Consider the following 15,863-nt stretch of genomic DNA (forward strand, 5'->3'; position numbering starts at 1 on the left):
ATGTAGATCAAATTTGTGCAGCCTCTTTCTAATGGGAGACTCATGCACTTTGACATCAACAGTGGTAAGAGCTACCTGTAGGTCCCGTGATGACATTCTGGGGTTCTTCGAGACTTCTTTCAGCATCTTGCGGTCTGCTCTCGGGCTGAACTTGCAGGGGCGGCCTGGCCTGAACAAGTTGGGAGTTGTTTGGAATCATCTCCACTTGTAGATGATCTTCGGGACAGTCGAACGATTGATTTCAAATTGTTTGGAGATCTTTTTAAATCCCTTCCCAGACTTGTAGGCATCTATAACCTTCTTTCTGAAGGCCTCAGAGAGCTCTTTTGATCTAGGCATTGTGACGACGCACACTTCAACAACAAAGAGCAAACCAAACTAAATGTCTGAGGTTTAAATAAAACAGGTTCCTCCAAGATCCTCTCTAACGATGTTCTAATCATTTGCACCTGAGCTGGTGCACCTGATTCTAATTTTAGGTATTTGAAGTCGTAATAAATGTAGGGGTGTACTTACTTTTTGCACATGTGAAATTTGTATTTATGTTTATTTAAATTATACAATGGACTACAAAATGTAAATGTTTCATGATATTTGTTATATTATATCACCTTTAGCTATCAATATTGTTGAAATAAAGATCAAATAGCTGTATGTTGAAATATGTTGAAAAAGTCAAAACTTTACATGGGGTGTACTTACTTTTTCACATGACTGTATAGTAGATTATTCATGCACAATCATACTGATGCACTGCACACTTTAACAATTTATGAATGCCTTCTTATCAAAACAATACACACACACACACACACACACACACACACACACACACACACACACACACACACACACATCTGGTGACTTTGCCACCATCTTGTGTAGCTGCAATCCGTTTGAAGCATTCTTCTCTTGGCAAAATGATGCCATCTCCTGAACAAATGATTGAAGCAAGCCAATATCCAACAAGATTTGCTTAAAACCTAGTCCAATCCTTAAATGTCAAGCTCTAAGTTTCTTTAGTCTCATTTCATCACCTGGAATACAAGTATACAAGGCCTGGAACTTTTACGGGACATTGTCTTCATTTCTGATTTTGTCTTTGCTTTATCGTCATACCTGCTTAAGATGTAATGCTTCATTGTTGTTTGTTTGGCACTGTTGAAAAAACAAAACAAACACTCACCAAACTCAGTGTGGTAATGGTTCAAGCAGCCATTTTGAGTCTGCGAGGTCGGCAGGTCAAACCGCGGCCTAGTCATACCAAAGAGATTACTGATGCTCAGCATTTAACAAAAAAGGATAGAGCAGGCTTCATAGGCCTAATGGCCTCGTCTTGCATTCAAGTTCCTTGTAAGGGAAGTAATCAGGAATAAAACAGGCGATGCAATTATGATTTTGTTATTTTGTATTTGACTTATATTACACCATAAATATTTTTTGCAAGAGGGCAACAAAGCAAGTATGTGCATTGACATTCCGCCTGAAAAAAACAACAAATAATTGCATTAAAATCGCTTTGTAAATTAAAAAAATATTCCTTCATCTTTCACCAGTGGGCTCACGTCATCATTTTGAAAAGAATCATCGTCTCGTTTACCTCTGATACCTTCGTTTGGAAAATCTTATTGGAACTAGCACTGCATTCCGTAGGATTGCTGAAGATGGATTATGTTGTGATGGCTTTCTTTTAATTTCCTAGTTGTAAAATACAACGAAGCACCAAAACCATAATGCTGCTCTAAATTGTCCTGATTCCAGAAGTTGCCACAGCTGCTAACACCTTCGGCCTTTACATTTCTGGCATCACTACAACATCAGGTGAATTGAATTGCAATGACATTCAATTGGAATTTCCCATTCAATTTCAAGGCCAAAACGAAATATAACCTTATGGAACCTCGTTTGGTAACTCGAAGCAAACATTCAAATAATCGCTAGTGGCGTAGAAACACGAGTGTGTGCATTTCGCGGAGAATTTAACTTGTGTTTGCAGTTTTAAAAAGAGTCTCGCAAGTTGGAACCACATGCTTCCAAACTCACACTGCCTCTGCAAACAGACTGTTTGCCAATGACCTGCTGGTTAAGAGCATGCATGTAAATGGGTGATCTGGTATTTAACATTCAAAACTGGTTACCCATCAACATGTCATGAACTAGTGAAGAGCTTACAATTGGTTCGTCAAAAACCTAACAAGGATTTTATGGCACAAGAACATCACCCTGTCTTTCGATCTTCATCATTGATCATTCTTTCATACAACAATGTATGAACGTATGAACAGCAATGCATGAAAGACCTGGACACACGGATCCTTCCGTTGCATCTTTCTTTCATGTGGCCTTAAAAAACAACTTTTGCTTCCGCTGTTCTTTCTCACTTGTACATCCTCTCCTTTCCCCGTCTATCTCGCATTGATTTGATGGTGTGCCATAAGGGAGGTAGATTATAGAAAAAGCCTGCATAGCTGAAAAATCTACATCTTCTGGCCTATGGTTTCGAACAAAGGAGAAGCAAACGTGAGAGAAACGCAAACACCTCTCTCAGCTAGCGATGAAACGAACATCCGATTTGACGACGACGACAACGATAGTGGGGACGATAGAAAGACACTGCTAGCTACCGAGAGGGAGCGACCAATTTATCTTGTCATTTTATCAAACCTTAAGTCGTCTACCTACGTAAGGCGGTAAAATCCACTGCTGCTTGGAGTACGAGTTGTGGCTTGAAACATGATGGACAATGTGGTGCTGGCTCCAGTATTCTTCATCTGGGATTTATCAAGGGGCTTGGGGAAAGAGAGAGAGAGAGAGAGAGAGAGAGAAAGAAACAAAAATAAAAAAGAGAACATCAAAATAACAAGGGCAGTGTTTCAGCCAACATTTTAAACCTTCAGTCTCAGACATGCGTTCCTGCTTTCAGGTGTCGTTACAAAGAGAGAAAGAGAAGGTGGCTTCGGACGAGAATCGAGAGTAAGCACAGAATAATAAGAAGAGAAAAGATTGATGATGGATCGATATTCCTAAGTTCAAAATTTGTGCTGAAACAGATGTGGAAAAATATATGGATAACGATAAGACGAAACGAAAAGGAAAATGGAGAAAAAGGAAGATGGCGAGTTAAAGAAACAAACTTAAAATGGAAAACTAATTTGAACCAAAGGCAGGCAGTGATTGCAATTAAGGGAGCAGTCCAGGATTTTCAGCAGATGGAATATGAAAAATGCATTCCTTGGTTTGAAATTGAAGACAGTTTGTAGTGAATTCGATTTCACCATGGTTTTTGACTTTTGCGCACTGAAACTTCGGATGTTTTTACCCTACACGATCTAAAAGGAAGTCTAGACGCAATAAATGTTCCGTAAAGAAAACAAAAAACGGTAAAAAATATATTTTCCTCTCTCTCTATTCTCCTGCTTGGGAAAGTCTTCTTTACAATTATTATTGCAACTATGACAATGATATTTTAACTAAACTATGATGCCACGAGGTGAAACTTATTGGCCTGAGCTCTAGAACTGCATAATTTCTGCACCTTTTATATTTCAAAACCTTCAATTCCTCACAAGAATGTTTCTCACTTCCAACACTTTTACCGACTCTCCAGCAGTGCCACAACGTTGTGCTTTTTCTGGCAACTTAGATTTTTCCAAAAACCTTCATCAGCAACGTTTTGTGTTTTGAAGGAATTGATTTTGTTGGTAGTGCAGCCCAACACTGTGGTCAGCCACACTGTACGTATAACAGATGTTGGGAAATGCATTTTTATCAACTGAAGATTGATTCGAAGATGTTCACCGCTGTGGGAAACGAGGTGCAGCTGACGTTTTGATCTTTTAGGCCTTTTTGCTCTGACGAAGGGCTAATGCTCAAAATGTCAGCCGCTCTTCGTTTCCCACAGCGGTGAACATACTCTTAACAATTTTTCATTGAAGAAATCCATTGTTTATCTTGTCTATCAACACAGACCGATATCAGCATTCAAAGAGACTATTCTATTGAAACAGATACGTGGCCTCAGCTACGCATCCTTGCAAGCCTGTCATGGAGTGTGGTCACAGATGAAAACGTCTGTGGTCACCTCATCTTTTAAGTCGCACCCAAAATCAAAGCTCACACAACATTTCATTTCCACACGAATACCATCCCTGAATTCTAGTAAGCCAAACCTGATTGATATCTTTTTGCAGACGGACAACAAAGATAAATTTAAGGAATAACAAAACCCAGAAGGAAACATAACAATGATAGCACAACAGAGAGGGATCTATTGACGCGGGGAGTAAAAGGTTTAGATTCCAGCGCTCTGCCCAGCGGTTTAGATACACAAAGGGATCAACGTGCAGGGTGGAGGTGCAGGTTCACCAGCTCTGTGATCATTGAACATGTTACATCTCCTTGAGCTGAGACCTTTCTCCCCAAATCCCCAGTTTCTAGTTCTCTAGCCCGTTAGTGCAAAGGCAGGTGCGTGCTCGGGCAGCGATAGAAAAGCAATGGGTGTTCCGGCCCAGCTTGCTAAACATCAAGCTTGGCTGTGGTCTCTCTGTGGAAGTGATTGTGGTCAGGTAACCAGAGGACGAATTGGCCACAAAGCTACAGATTAAGGGAACACGGATGGATAAACCGTCGTCAGAGTCGAGAGGACAGGACAGCTAGAAGTGAAGTGAGTCCTGGTGGCCAGGGTCTAAGTCTGTGCGCAAGGCTTGTAAGTGAGTGGGAAGGCGTAGGCTGAGGGTTGGTGGCCAGGGAGATGGTTGTCTGTGACCAGGGGCTGGTGCTTCTGCTGGAGGTCCACCTGACGTCACAGCAATCAGCATCAGGGGCCACCTGCCCATCTCCCTCGTGTGGATCTGAGGGATGCATACATATGGGAAAAGGGGCAGTGAGCGTAAAAGGATTTCCTTACTGGATTTAATTAGAAGGTCGACAGAGAGGTGGCAGAAATGTAATTATTTACAAGGAGCTTGTTGTGAAGGATTGTAAGAAGTTGTCATATTATTTACACTAGTGAGGTACCCGTGCTACGCACGTGTGGGAGGCCAGAAGCAAACAGACAATGCAGAAACGGTGAATGTTAAAGCATGAAACCAATAAATTCCACATTAATGTAGCACTTTCAGTCGCACGTCAGACATGGACAGCAAGTTCGTGAAGGACTTCCATGAAAAACATACCCGTTCGCAAACAAACGGGTACGTTTGTTCTATACCCAGTCAATGGCGAATCTGCATCTGGTGATCCGCAAATATCACGCTTAGAACGTAAAACCGTGATGGCATTTCGTCATTCACTTGAACTCGGTATCTCTTTTTTCATTCCAAACAGCATAACTCCAATCACAAATTAAATAACATTAATATAAAAAATAAACTTTTAACAACATACATGACATAAACAAATATTTAAATCCTGATGTGAAGTTCCGTACGGTTGGGTGAACACAATTACAAATTCAAAATCGTAATTGTATTCACTCAATTCCAATCATCAATTGATACTTTAACAAAATGATTAACACGATTAACGTTTAACGATTTAACATTACGATTGAATGACGGTTGTATTGGGATATGATCAAACCCGCACATTGCCGTCATCTGTCCACTTCCGGATTCGCTGCAGGTTCATAATTCTCATCAAAATCTAAACAGAATTTGTAGAATTTCAATAAAAGCCACATCACTGTTCATATTGGTGAATATTATTCCATCGTGTTTGGAAAAACTGGAAAATTGGAAAAAAAATTGGAAAAACAATACAGCCTATTTTACTCCAGGGAGTCCCAGGATTACCCACCCAAAATATCGTTGCAATCGATTCAGCTGTTTTTGCGGTACCTGGGAACGGACAGACAGACAGAGAGACAGACATTTGGTGAATTATAGTAAGATTATCTTGATCTCTGCCACAAACCCTGGCCCTTTCTGATGTCCTGTCATATGAATTGAAGAAACATAACCTCAGGAAATAGAAAGCTAACAGTCCTTGTTTGAAATTAAGATGATACACCATGTCAGGGTCCTGTTACCTGTACCCCGAAAGCTGCTGCAAGCTAGGCAACAAAAGGTACGCAGGGATTGGCAAAATGGACATTAAAGGCAGGCCAACGTACACGGATTAAACAAAAACAAGAAAAGTCACATTCTTTACAAATCCTATTTTCAATTGGCTTAATTTTTGCTTCCGGGTTCAATTGTTAAAATTATTCTGGATAATCAAATGTAGCTAAATTCTTAAAAGTTCAAAAATTCAACTGATAATGAATGTGGAGATATTACACAAGATTTTGAGTGCTTGGTTGGCATTTAGAAGTGAGGAAGAAGGTCCGTTAAATACGGAAAAGGCACAACAATTATTCCACCAACCCCAAACTTTCTCACCTGTGCAAATAAAGCTGGACAGGCCTCCGTAGACCATCCTGTCTTTGCTGTCTGGCGGTAAGTACGGACAACTGCTCTGTACGTCCCAGCAAAGGTGTGGACAGCTGATAGGTGGGTGACATTCGTTGGGCAGGTCATGCCACATGTATGAACACAGCCAGGCCTTGTAGGCAAGCTGAGATAGGCCAAGAATAAAAGGATAGTGAGAAACGGGCAGACATTATAAGGTGGGTGTATAAACTCATGGCTTAGCCTGATGTTCATGCACCCTGACCTTAAACCACAAATCCATCAAAAAAGTCTTCTTACACAGAGTTAATGATCATTCATTGAAATGAACACAGCTGCTGCCCTACTTTTCACCAGTATGCAGAATTATCTATTTCCATGATGATACAAGAGCAATGACGAAGGAAAATACAAGGTGAACAGACGTAGCATGAAATAAGATAAAAAATGGAAGGGTTAATCATTATCATCAAAGCAGCCTGTTATTTATCGTCTTGGTATAGAACAGCGGTGGAAACAGAAGAAAGAGAGGGTTTGGAAAATAAGCCAAAGATGCCACCACAGAAGGGGCAGAGAAAGCATGGGGAGTAGTAAATTAAGCAAAAGGGAAGTGTGCAGTAGTGGAGCAAGTTGAGTAAAAAAATAAAAATCGATGATTTATAAACCACAGACCTACAGGCTCCGGATTTTTTTTTACCTGGTAAAGGAAAACCGGGCAGGGAAGAAAACACAGAACAATCAACACCTGTACTGCTCCCTTAGCAATCCTGCAAATTAGTTACAATTTGCTCATTAAATGTATTGCTGTTCTATCCCATGGTTTCTTGTACTTCATGCTCGTTTTCTTTCCAAACTCGTGCATTTCTCAACTACCTGTCCCATCAAAAAACTCGATGGTATTCAGTCAACTTGGTGCGAGCCAACTCTTCTGTTTTTGAAGGTTTTTTCCCCTTTGATCTAATATAGCTGCCAGATCACGTGAGGGATTACATGAATATGAATGAATGATCGTTGTAAGGCCATTTTCCCCACTAGAGTGGAGGTTAGCCTTGCGGGCCCCATGACAATCATGGTTCCCTTTTTGAGGCAATGTTTTTATGGCCGGATGCCCTTCCTGACGCCACGTGAGGGATTACATAATAAATTTATATTCTCCAATATAATTGTTGCGTAGATCACGCTCAATAAATTTCAAACTGATCAGACTAAGTGTTGTCCCTGTCGAATTATGACGTCATAATTAAGGCGCCAATGACGTCATCGTTAACAACACTTATTCCCTATGTGGAGTTCTTTACAATGAGCCACATTGAATTTTTGTCCATGGAGCGGTTTTGGAGATATAGAGGTGCAACGTTTTCCGGTTTTTCCAAGATGGCGTCTGTACCACGTGAATTATGACATCATAATTATCATAAAAAATATTATACAGGAGGAGGCGCTCGTATGGTTAAAATTTTGTGTCTATCAGTCCAACAGTTGCAGAGGAAAAAAAATTCATACTGATCGGATGCAGCGTTATACTTGTCGAATTATGACGTCATAATGAAGGCACCAATGACATCATCATTAACATATCTTTTTTCTCATGTGGTGTACTTGCTGTGCCACCACAATACGTGTGACCAAGCACCCATTCATATATCCGCCCCCCCCCCCCCCTTTTGCAACCCATATTCAAAGATGGCAAATGGGAGGAGGGTTTAATAGGGTTTTACCTCCGAAATTTTTCCTGGAAGTCCTAGCAGTGTCCATGTGTTTTTTTACCTCCCCCACCCCCCCCCCCCACGCCCCCTTCCCACGCCTCCTCCCCCCCAAGCCCTCATCCTCCCACAGATCTCCCGATGTCCCTGCTCTCAAATGTTGTACTTGTGTGCTTCCCCCTCTCTCCCCATCTTGTCTCCCGCTCCCTTTATTTCGTCTTATGTGTCCGTTTGTTTTTTTGTCATTAATGTTAGCTCTTACACGAGCCTCGATCTTGTGTACCAAAAAAAAAGAAGGCTTTTACAAGTTAAGTGTGATGAAGAAAGGGCTGTGTAGATAACATCAGCGGTGGCATTTGTAAAACAGTAGCTTGCTCAGAAACAGGCCACTCAAGTCGATCCTTTTCTGATGTTGTTCCTTTGGAAACTGACATTGCTTCCTGTAAATATCAAGGTCATGAAAATGTCTGCACACTGATTATGTGAACAACATAATTTGGATGCCGTCTGGCAGTATGAAAACTCACTATTAAAAGCTGAGCTGGTTGTTTCCTTTCACAGGGCAGCCTGAGCATCGGCATTGTCACGATTGGTAGAATACTTTACAGATGAGACCCATCCTTTCGATTTGCCACTCATCAAAACCAATGCACCAGGGCTGAGTAAGTAACCCCTTATAAAAATCCATAGATTTCTCATGTGATCTGATATACAGTATTTACACATGATGAGAATTTTTTGCAAGGGAAGGCCCCATGTTAAATTTGATCTGAGGTCTCACAATTCAGGAAGTCTCATGAGACCACATCAATGATTATGGATATATCCAGGTGAGGCAGGTTGTGAACTCCACATGATCAAGCCAAATAATAAATTTAGAAATTGATCATGGTTTTATATATATATATATATATATATATATATATATATATATATATATATATATATATATATATATATATACATACACAGACTTGGCATTTAATATGGAATATTTTTTTTTCTTGACTTGGGTTTACTTTCTTAACTCAGTATATCAATCTGGTGAGTTTCTTTTACACTTTGGTGATTTCTTTGTTAAAAGAACCATGTCACTGTCTGTCGCAGCAAGAAGTCAATAACAGGATTATATCACCGGTGGCGTGACAAAATGTACTGACAGGTACATTTGACGATTGGCTTCACAATCGGGTATATAAGGGTTGTTGCGTTCTGTATTAGTGGAAAACAACTGCTGCATGTCTACAAAAGTTATTGCCGCTTCCCCTGGAGATGGTCCGTCAACTCGACAATGCTGTTTGTCATTAAGTGGTGGCTTTACGAAATTCTGGCATGAAACAGCGTGCTATTCCTCGGCAGTATGGCATCACTCAAGGTCAGGTGTCAAAGATCCTGAAACGAAATGCTCAGAGGGGTGTCCCGACTCCAATACCGAGGCCAGGACGTCCCCACAGAAACACAAGGAGGGATGATCGCCAACTGCACCGGTTAGTCTGCAATGGCCGTACCAAGTCAGCTAATCGGGTTAGGGCTGAGTGGCAGCAACTGACAAATATACCTGTATCCAGAAGGCAAGTCAACCAACGACTGGTTCAAGAAGGCTGTCATGCCAGGTGTCCCCTGAGAAAGCCACGCCTGACCAGACAACACCGCCAGCGCTGATTGCAGTGGGCCAGAGAGCACCGTCAATGGCAGCCAGGACACTGGAATCACGTGATCTTCAGTGACGAGTCTAGATTTCTGGTCTATCGTCAAGATGGCCGCGTCCGAGTGCGCAGACAAGTGCATGAAGCTTACAGCAAAGATTGTATAGTGCCAAGAGTCCAAGCTGGAGGTGGTGGGGTGACCGTTTGGGCTGCTTTTCATGCAGGGGGCAACACTGACCTGGTTGTTCTGAATGGAAACCTGAACCAGTTCAAGTCCAGGGCCATTCTGGAAAAAGCATTGCTTCCATTTGCTCGTGCAGCCTTTCGAGGAAACTTTGTCTTCCAAGATGACAATGCACGGCCTCATCGTGCTCGCATGATCCAACACTTTCTTGCTGACTGTGGTGTAGAGCATATGGAGTGGCCTGCCATGTCCCCGTATATGAATCCGATAGAGAACTTGTGGGCAGAATTAACGCGTCAAATCGACAACTTTGACCAGCAGCCTGCCTCTGTGCGTGAATTGCAGCAGGCTATTGTCACTTCATGGCAAGCGATTCCTGTCCAATCCTTGGCAAATCTCGTGAACAGCATGCCTCAACGTGTACGTGCTCTCCTGAGTGCTCGTGGGGGTTACACAAAGTACTGAACTGTAATTTTACTGTCCGTAATCCCAGTCGTAATTTAACTTTTGATTTTGTTTAAAAAAAATTTTGGCTAACGTACAAAATAAAGAGATACTTCTGGAAAACGCAAATATGTTTAACACAGTACTGTCCGTGAATTGAGTTCGATATCAGTTTACATCACTTTCAAGGACCAATTTATTTGCTTCGAAATGTCAAATGTGGTTTTTGTTTCTTTTAAAGGTCACATTAACAAAATCTAGAATAATTTCAACATAATTCCAATGAACTTTTGGTTCTAAGTCATCTTGAAAAGTAAGTTCACCCCCACAAAAAAATATTCCATATTAAATGCCAAGTCTGTATATATATAAATATATATATATATATAAATATATATATATATATATATATATATATATATATATATATATATATATAATTATATATAAATATATATATATATATATAAAGAGATATATATATATATATATAATTATATATAAATATATATGTACAAGTGAATCAAAAAATTTATGCCAAATTAAAAAGGCAATGTAGGGATGACAAACTACAGTCTAAAAAAGGTCCTAAACAAGATAGGGATGCTGTTGGTTTTGAGAGTAGCTAACAGTATTGCCATCACATAACAATCCCTACATCACTGCCTCATTTACACTTCATCAGTTATTGCTTCAAGCCTCTACAAACACTCCACTGGTTACAACAGTACTTGATTACTCCTGTAGTGTAGCCACATACTGAGACTGCACAAATTAGCAGCCCGAGTACAATGTTATAATATCAGTACATGATCATCAACTTGTTACAAACTGCATGAACATCTCTAATAACAGCATTCTATAATTATCTGCACTTGTGATTGGTTACGCTAAGTTGATAAAAAAGAAAAGTAGGAAAGACAACTGAAGCTGCAAGAAGTCCCTGAAATTATACAGGAGCTTCTTATACTTATGCAGAAATGAAATATAGGAGCTTCTAATACTTTTAGCTCGGCCTAGCCCTAAAGAATAGTCTGGAGGAGGAGTGATGTAGGGATTGTTATGTGATGGCAATACTGTTAGCTACTCTCTAAACCAACATCATCCCTATCTTGTTTAGGACCTTTTTTAGACTGTAGTTTGTCATCCCTCCATTGCCTTTTTTATTTCGCATAAATTATTTTATTCACTTGTTTCTCCAATTTTTTGCAATGTCGAATAACACAATGGTACGGTACTCAGAGGATACCCAATCTTGGAGCAAAAGTGCCAAGATATCTTGTTCAGCAATGTCAAACACTGCATGTGTTCCTATATTGTCTTCCGTAACCCTGACTGTATCTTGCAGCTCTGTCTTATTGCTCGTTTCTCAAAGAGTAATGTCTTCATCCAGCCTCATGCCACACAAGGACCTGCGCTTAGAAATGCCAAAATAACTGGTGTGGTTTCCCTCTAACCAATAAGGTGGGGACAGAAGGGAGGGGCGGAGCCTCTCGAGAGGAAATTGGTTATACACGGCTGGACGTGAAAGACACTCGTGGTTTTTACTGTTTTGTTTACTTGGTGTCAATAAAACTTATTATACACTCAAACTGCAAGTGTCCTCGATAAACTACTACGAGAGTACGAAGAGGTACTCCAACTTTTGTTTTGTATCAGTGGGTGGGGCTGGCATTTTTTATCCACGTCATCCCTACGTTAGTACGTAGAGTCGACAGTGCCATCACACTCTCTGATAATAGTTTTGTAAAATTAACTTCAATGAAGAACTTTATCAAGACAAGATATAAGTATTTATCTGAGGTATCCAAATATAAAATATAAATATAAATATAAAATATAAAATATAAATATAAAATATAAATATAAAATATAAATATAAAATATAAAATATAAAATATGAAATATAAAATATAAAATAAAATGTAAAATATAAAATATAAAATATAAAATATAAATTATAAATTATAAAATATAATATATAAAATATATAAGATATAAAATATCTATATTATAATAGCCGTAGATGATTCTGTCTGGGTGTGGCTTACTCGGTTTGCAGAGTAGCTCCACCCATAGCTCCACCCATTCTGGGAGAGGCTTTGCTTCATATAAACAAATATCCACCATTTTATTAACTCGCATAGCTTTGAGGCCTGTTTTGTAGGCCCGTGGTGTCTTGCTCTCTCTCCCAGTTTTATTTCAAATCAAATTCGATATATCATTTCATTTTTCACAGTCGCTAACATAGTTTTAGACTCGGTTGAAAAAAAACGGGAAGAAAATCCGATGAAAGTTGCCGTTTATAGAGCGAAATGAATTCTCAAAGGCCTGTAACTTCAAGGCCATTGAGTCTCCCTCACGCCTTTATCTCCAATCTAACTCACCATCTGATTTCATTTTTAGCGATGGTTTTAGACTCGGTGTCAGCAATAATTGAGAACATTCCACACACGCGGGAAAATGCAGAGATATATTTTTAAAAATCGCGTCATGATGTATCATACACCGCCCAACATGACACCGACGGCAACGTGTCGACATATATTAAAAATTCGCTTTTGCTTTTCCGTTAAGATATATTACTTTTTCGTTTGATGACAGTCGTCACAAAAACGTCAACAATGATGCCGACATATATTTCTTCGTTTTTATTTCATTCAACATTATTATCCGGAAGTAAAATATGTTTCAGGAAATTACCGAGAGATATTTCTTCGTTTTTTTTTATTAGTTATGTGCGCATACACTTTAAATAGGTTTATTTGAAATCTTTAATTTTCCACAATATAATTTACTTGCCATTTATCATTTGATGATTACGAGACACTTCCTCTTGAGGATCGTGACAATTCATGCGCTGCGTGGAAACTTCTATTTCCAAAATGAATGAAACGATCGATGAAGAACGCAGACTTGAACAGGATGTAGCAAGAAAACGAATGAGACGGGCGAACGAGTCCATCGACGAACGTCAATGCAAACTTGAACATGATGGAGCAAGAAAAAGAATGAGACGGGAGCAAAACGAGAGAAACGAGATGGGGAAAATCCGATTGGAGAGGCGAGTGAGGAGCGATTGGACAGGCGAGTGAGGAGCGATTGGAGAGGCGAGTGAGGAGCGATTGGAGAGGCGAGTGAGGAGCGATTGGAGAGGAGAGTGAGGAGCGATTGGAGAGGAGTGTGAGGCACGATTGGAGAGGAGTGTGAGGCGCCATTGGAGAGGCGTGTGAGGCGCGATTGGAGAGGAGTGTGAGGCGCGATTGGAGAGGAGTGTGAGGCGCGATTGGAGAGGAGTGTGAGGCGCGATTGGAGAGGCAAGTGAGGAGCGATTGGAGGGGAGTGTGAGGAGTGATTGGAGTGGAGTGTGAGGAGCGATTGGAGAGGCGTGTGAGGAGCGATTGGAGGGGAGTGTGAGGCACGATTGGAGAGGAGTGTGAGGCACGATTGGAGAGGAGTGTGAGGCGCGATTGGAGAGGAGTGTGAGGTGCGATTGGAGAGGAGTGTGAGGCGCCATTGGAGAGGAGTGTGAGGTGCGATTGGAGAGGAGTGTGAGGCGCGATTGGAGAGGAGTGTGAGGTGCGATTGGAGAGGAGTGTGAGGCGCGATTGGAGAGGAGTGTGAGGCGCGATTGGAGAGGCGAGTGAGGAGCAATTGGAGAGGAGAGTGAGGAGCGATTGGAGGGGAGTGTGAGGCGCGATTGGAGAGGAGTATGAGGCACGATTGGAGAGGAGTGTGAGGCGCGATTGGAGAGGAGTGTGAGGCGCAATTGGAGAGGAGTGTGAGGAGTGATTGGAGGGGAGTGTGAGGTGCGATTGGAGAGGAGTGTGAGGCACGATTGGAGAGGAGTGTGAGGCGCGATTGGAGAGGAGTGTGAGGCGCGATTGGAGAGGAGTGTGAGGTGCGATTGGAGAGGAGTGTGAGGCGCGATTGGAGAGGAGTGTGAGGCGCGATTGGAGAGGCGTGTGAGGGATTGGAGAGGAGAGGAGTGTGAGGGATTGGAGAGGTGAGGGATTGGAGAGGAGAGGAGTGCTAGGTGGAGAGAGGAGAGTGTCAGGTGGAGAGAGGAGAGTGTCAGGTGGAGAGAGGAGAGTGTCAGGTGGAGAGAGGAGAGTGTCAGGTGGAGAGGAGTGAGGGGTCACATATTATGTGAAATAAATAAATTGTGTTCATTACACCATTTCTGGATCTGATGACTTGCCAGTAACCATTTTGTAAAAATGAATGTGCAGCATCTAACTCAATATGTCGAAATGTCACGCACATCCATGCCCGTGGGATTCCCACGGGTGACCCCGCTAGTAAATAGATAAGATATAAGGAAATATAAAATAGACAAGTGGGGCACCTGTGGGAAACCCATGGGGATAGACGTGTATGACATTTGGACATCTTGAGTTAGATGCTGCATGTAGTTTTACAAACTGGTTACTGGCAACTCATCGGATCCAGAAGTGATGTAATCTACACAATTTATTTACTTCACATAATATGTGAATACGTGTTCATGCAGATGAGAAACACAGTTTGTAATGTGTAATTGCGCGCAATGTAAATTGTGACTTCAAGACCTCAAATCATCCCCTCCCCATTCTCACTCCCCCTCCTCAACACCCTCATCATGCACACTGTATAGGGGAGAAGAACACATACAGGGAAGAAGAGGGAGGGTAGAGGGGAGAAGAGAAATGGGGGTGGGAGAGGGGGGGAGAGTGATATTTCTACCTTGATTTGAGAGGATTGACGAGAGGGGAGGTGGGGAGAACCTGCCTTGATTGATTTACTTTTGTTGTTCATTTTTAAATTTGAAAGCATCAAATACACTTTGCTTTACAAATAAAAAATTGTTAAAACCAAACGTTATCTATACGCTATACCTATAAAAGGCAAAAATCTCTCTCTCTCTTTGTTACCCTCGCCAGAGGAGAGGGTATTGCATTTGAGTCCGTTTGTTTGTTTGTCCGCACAGAATAAATATGATTTTCTCTGCAACCGTTGGTCCGATTGACAGGAAATTATCACCACAGGTGCAACTCCACCTGTAGAATTTTTGAATGATAAGTATGACGTCATAGGTCACGTGGTTTAGCCGCCATCTTGGAAAAACCGAAAAAATTTGCACCTCTATATCTCCGAAAGCGCTGAATAGAAAAAATTGAAACATGGCTCATTGTGAAGAACTCTCCATGGGGCATAAAATATGTTAATGATGATGTCATAGGTGCCTCCATTATGACGTCATAATTTGACAAGTACAAAACTTCATCCGATCAAGATGAAATTTCTTGAGCGTCATGTAGGCATAAATTGGTGGAGGAAAAAATATATGATGACGTCATCGGTCACGTGGTTCAGCAGCCATATTTGTTTTAACACAAAAGCCTTAAAAAAAACACTGAAAACACATCCTGGCAAGGGTCTGCAATCTCTGATTGCTTTTTCTTGTTTTAGGCTATGAGCCAGACCCTCAAATTTTCGACATTATGCTCAATCAGAG

The 15,863-nt window shown here is 41.1% G+C and overlaps 1 protein-coding gene across 1 annotated transcript in view; it reads right to left on the reverse strand.

Annotated features, from left to right (window-relative positions):
- Positions 1–1,396: 1,396 nt before the first annotated feature.
- The window catches only part of LOC137425349 (NALCN channel auxiliary factor 2-like), a 157,911-nt gene continuing 143,444 nt past the window's right edge, over positions 1,397–15,863 (reverse strand). The window contains exons 2-3 of the mRNA XM_068113682.2: positions 6,381–6,555; positions 1,397–4,850 (exon numbers count right to left, since the gene is read on the reverse strand). Of these exons, the coding sequence (XP_067969783.2) occupies positions 4,630–4,850; positions 6,381–6,555 (396 nt within the window). The 3' untranslated portion in view covers positions 1,397–4,629. The remainder of the gene's footprint in view (positions 4,851–6,380; positions 6,556–15,863) is intronic.

The sequence above is a fragment of the Myxine glutinosa genome, chromosome 4 (assembly GCF_964187855.1).
Source record: "Myxine glutinosa chromosome 4, kmMyxGlut1.1, whole genome shotgun sequence".
In the NCBI taxonomy this organism is placed as follows: Eukaryota; Metazoa; Chordata; class Myxini; order Myxiniformes; family Myxinidae; genus Myxine; species Myxine glutinosa.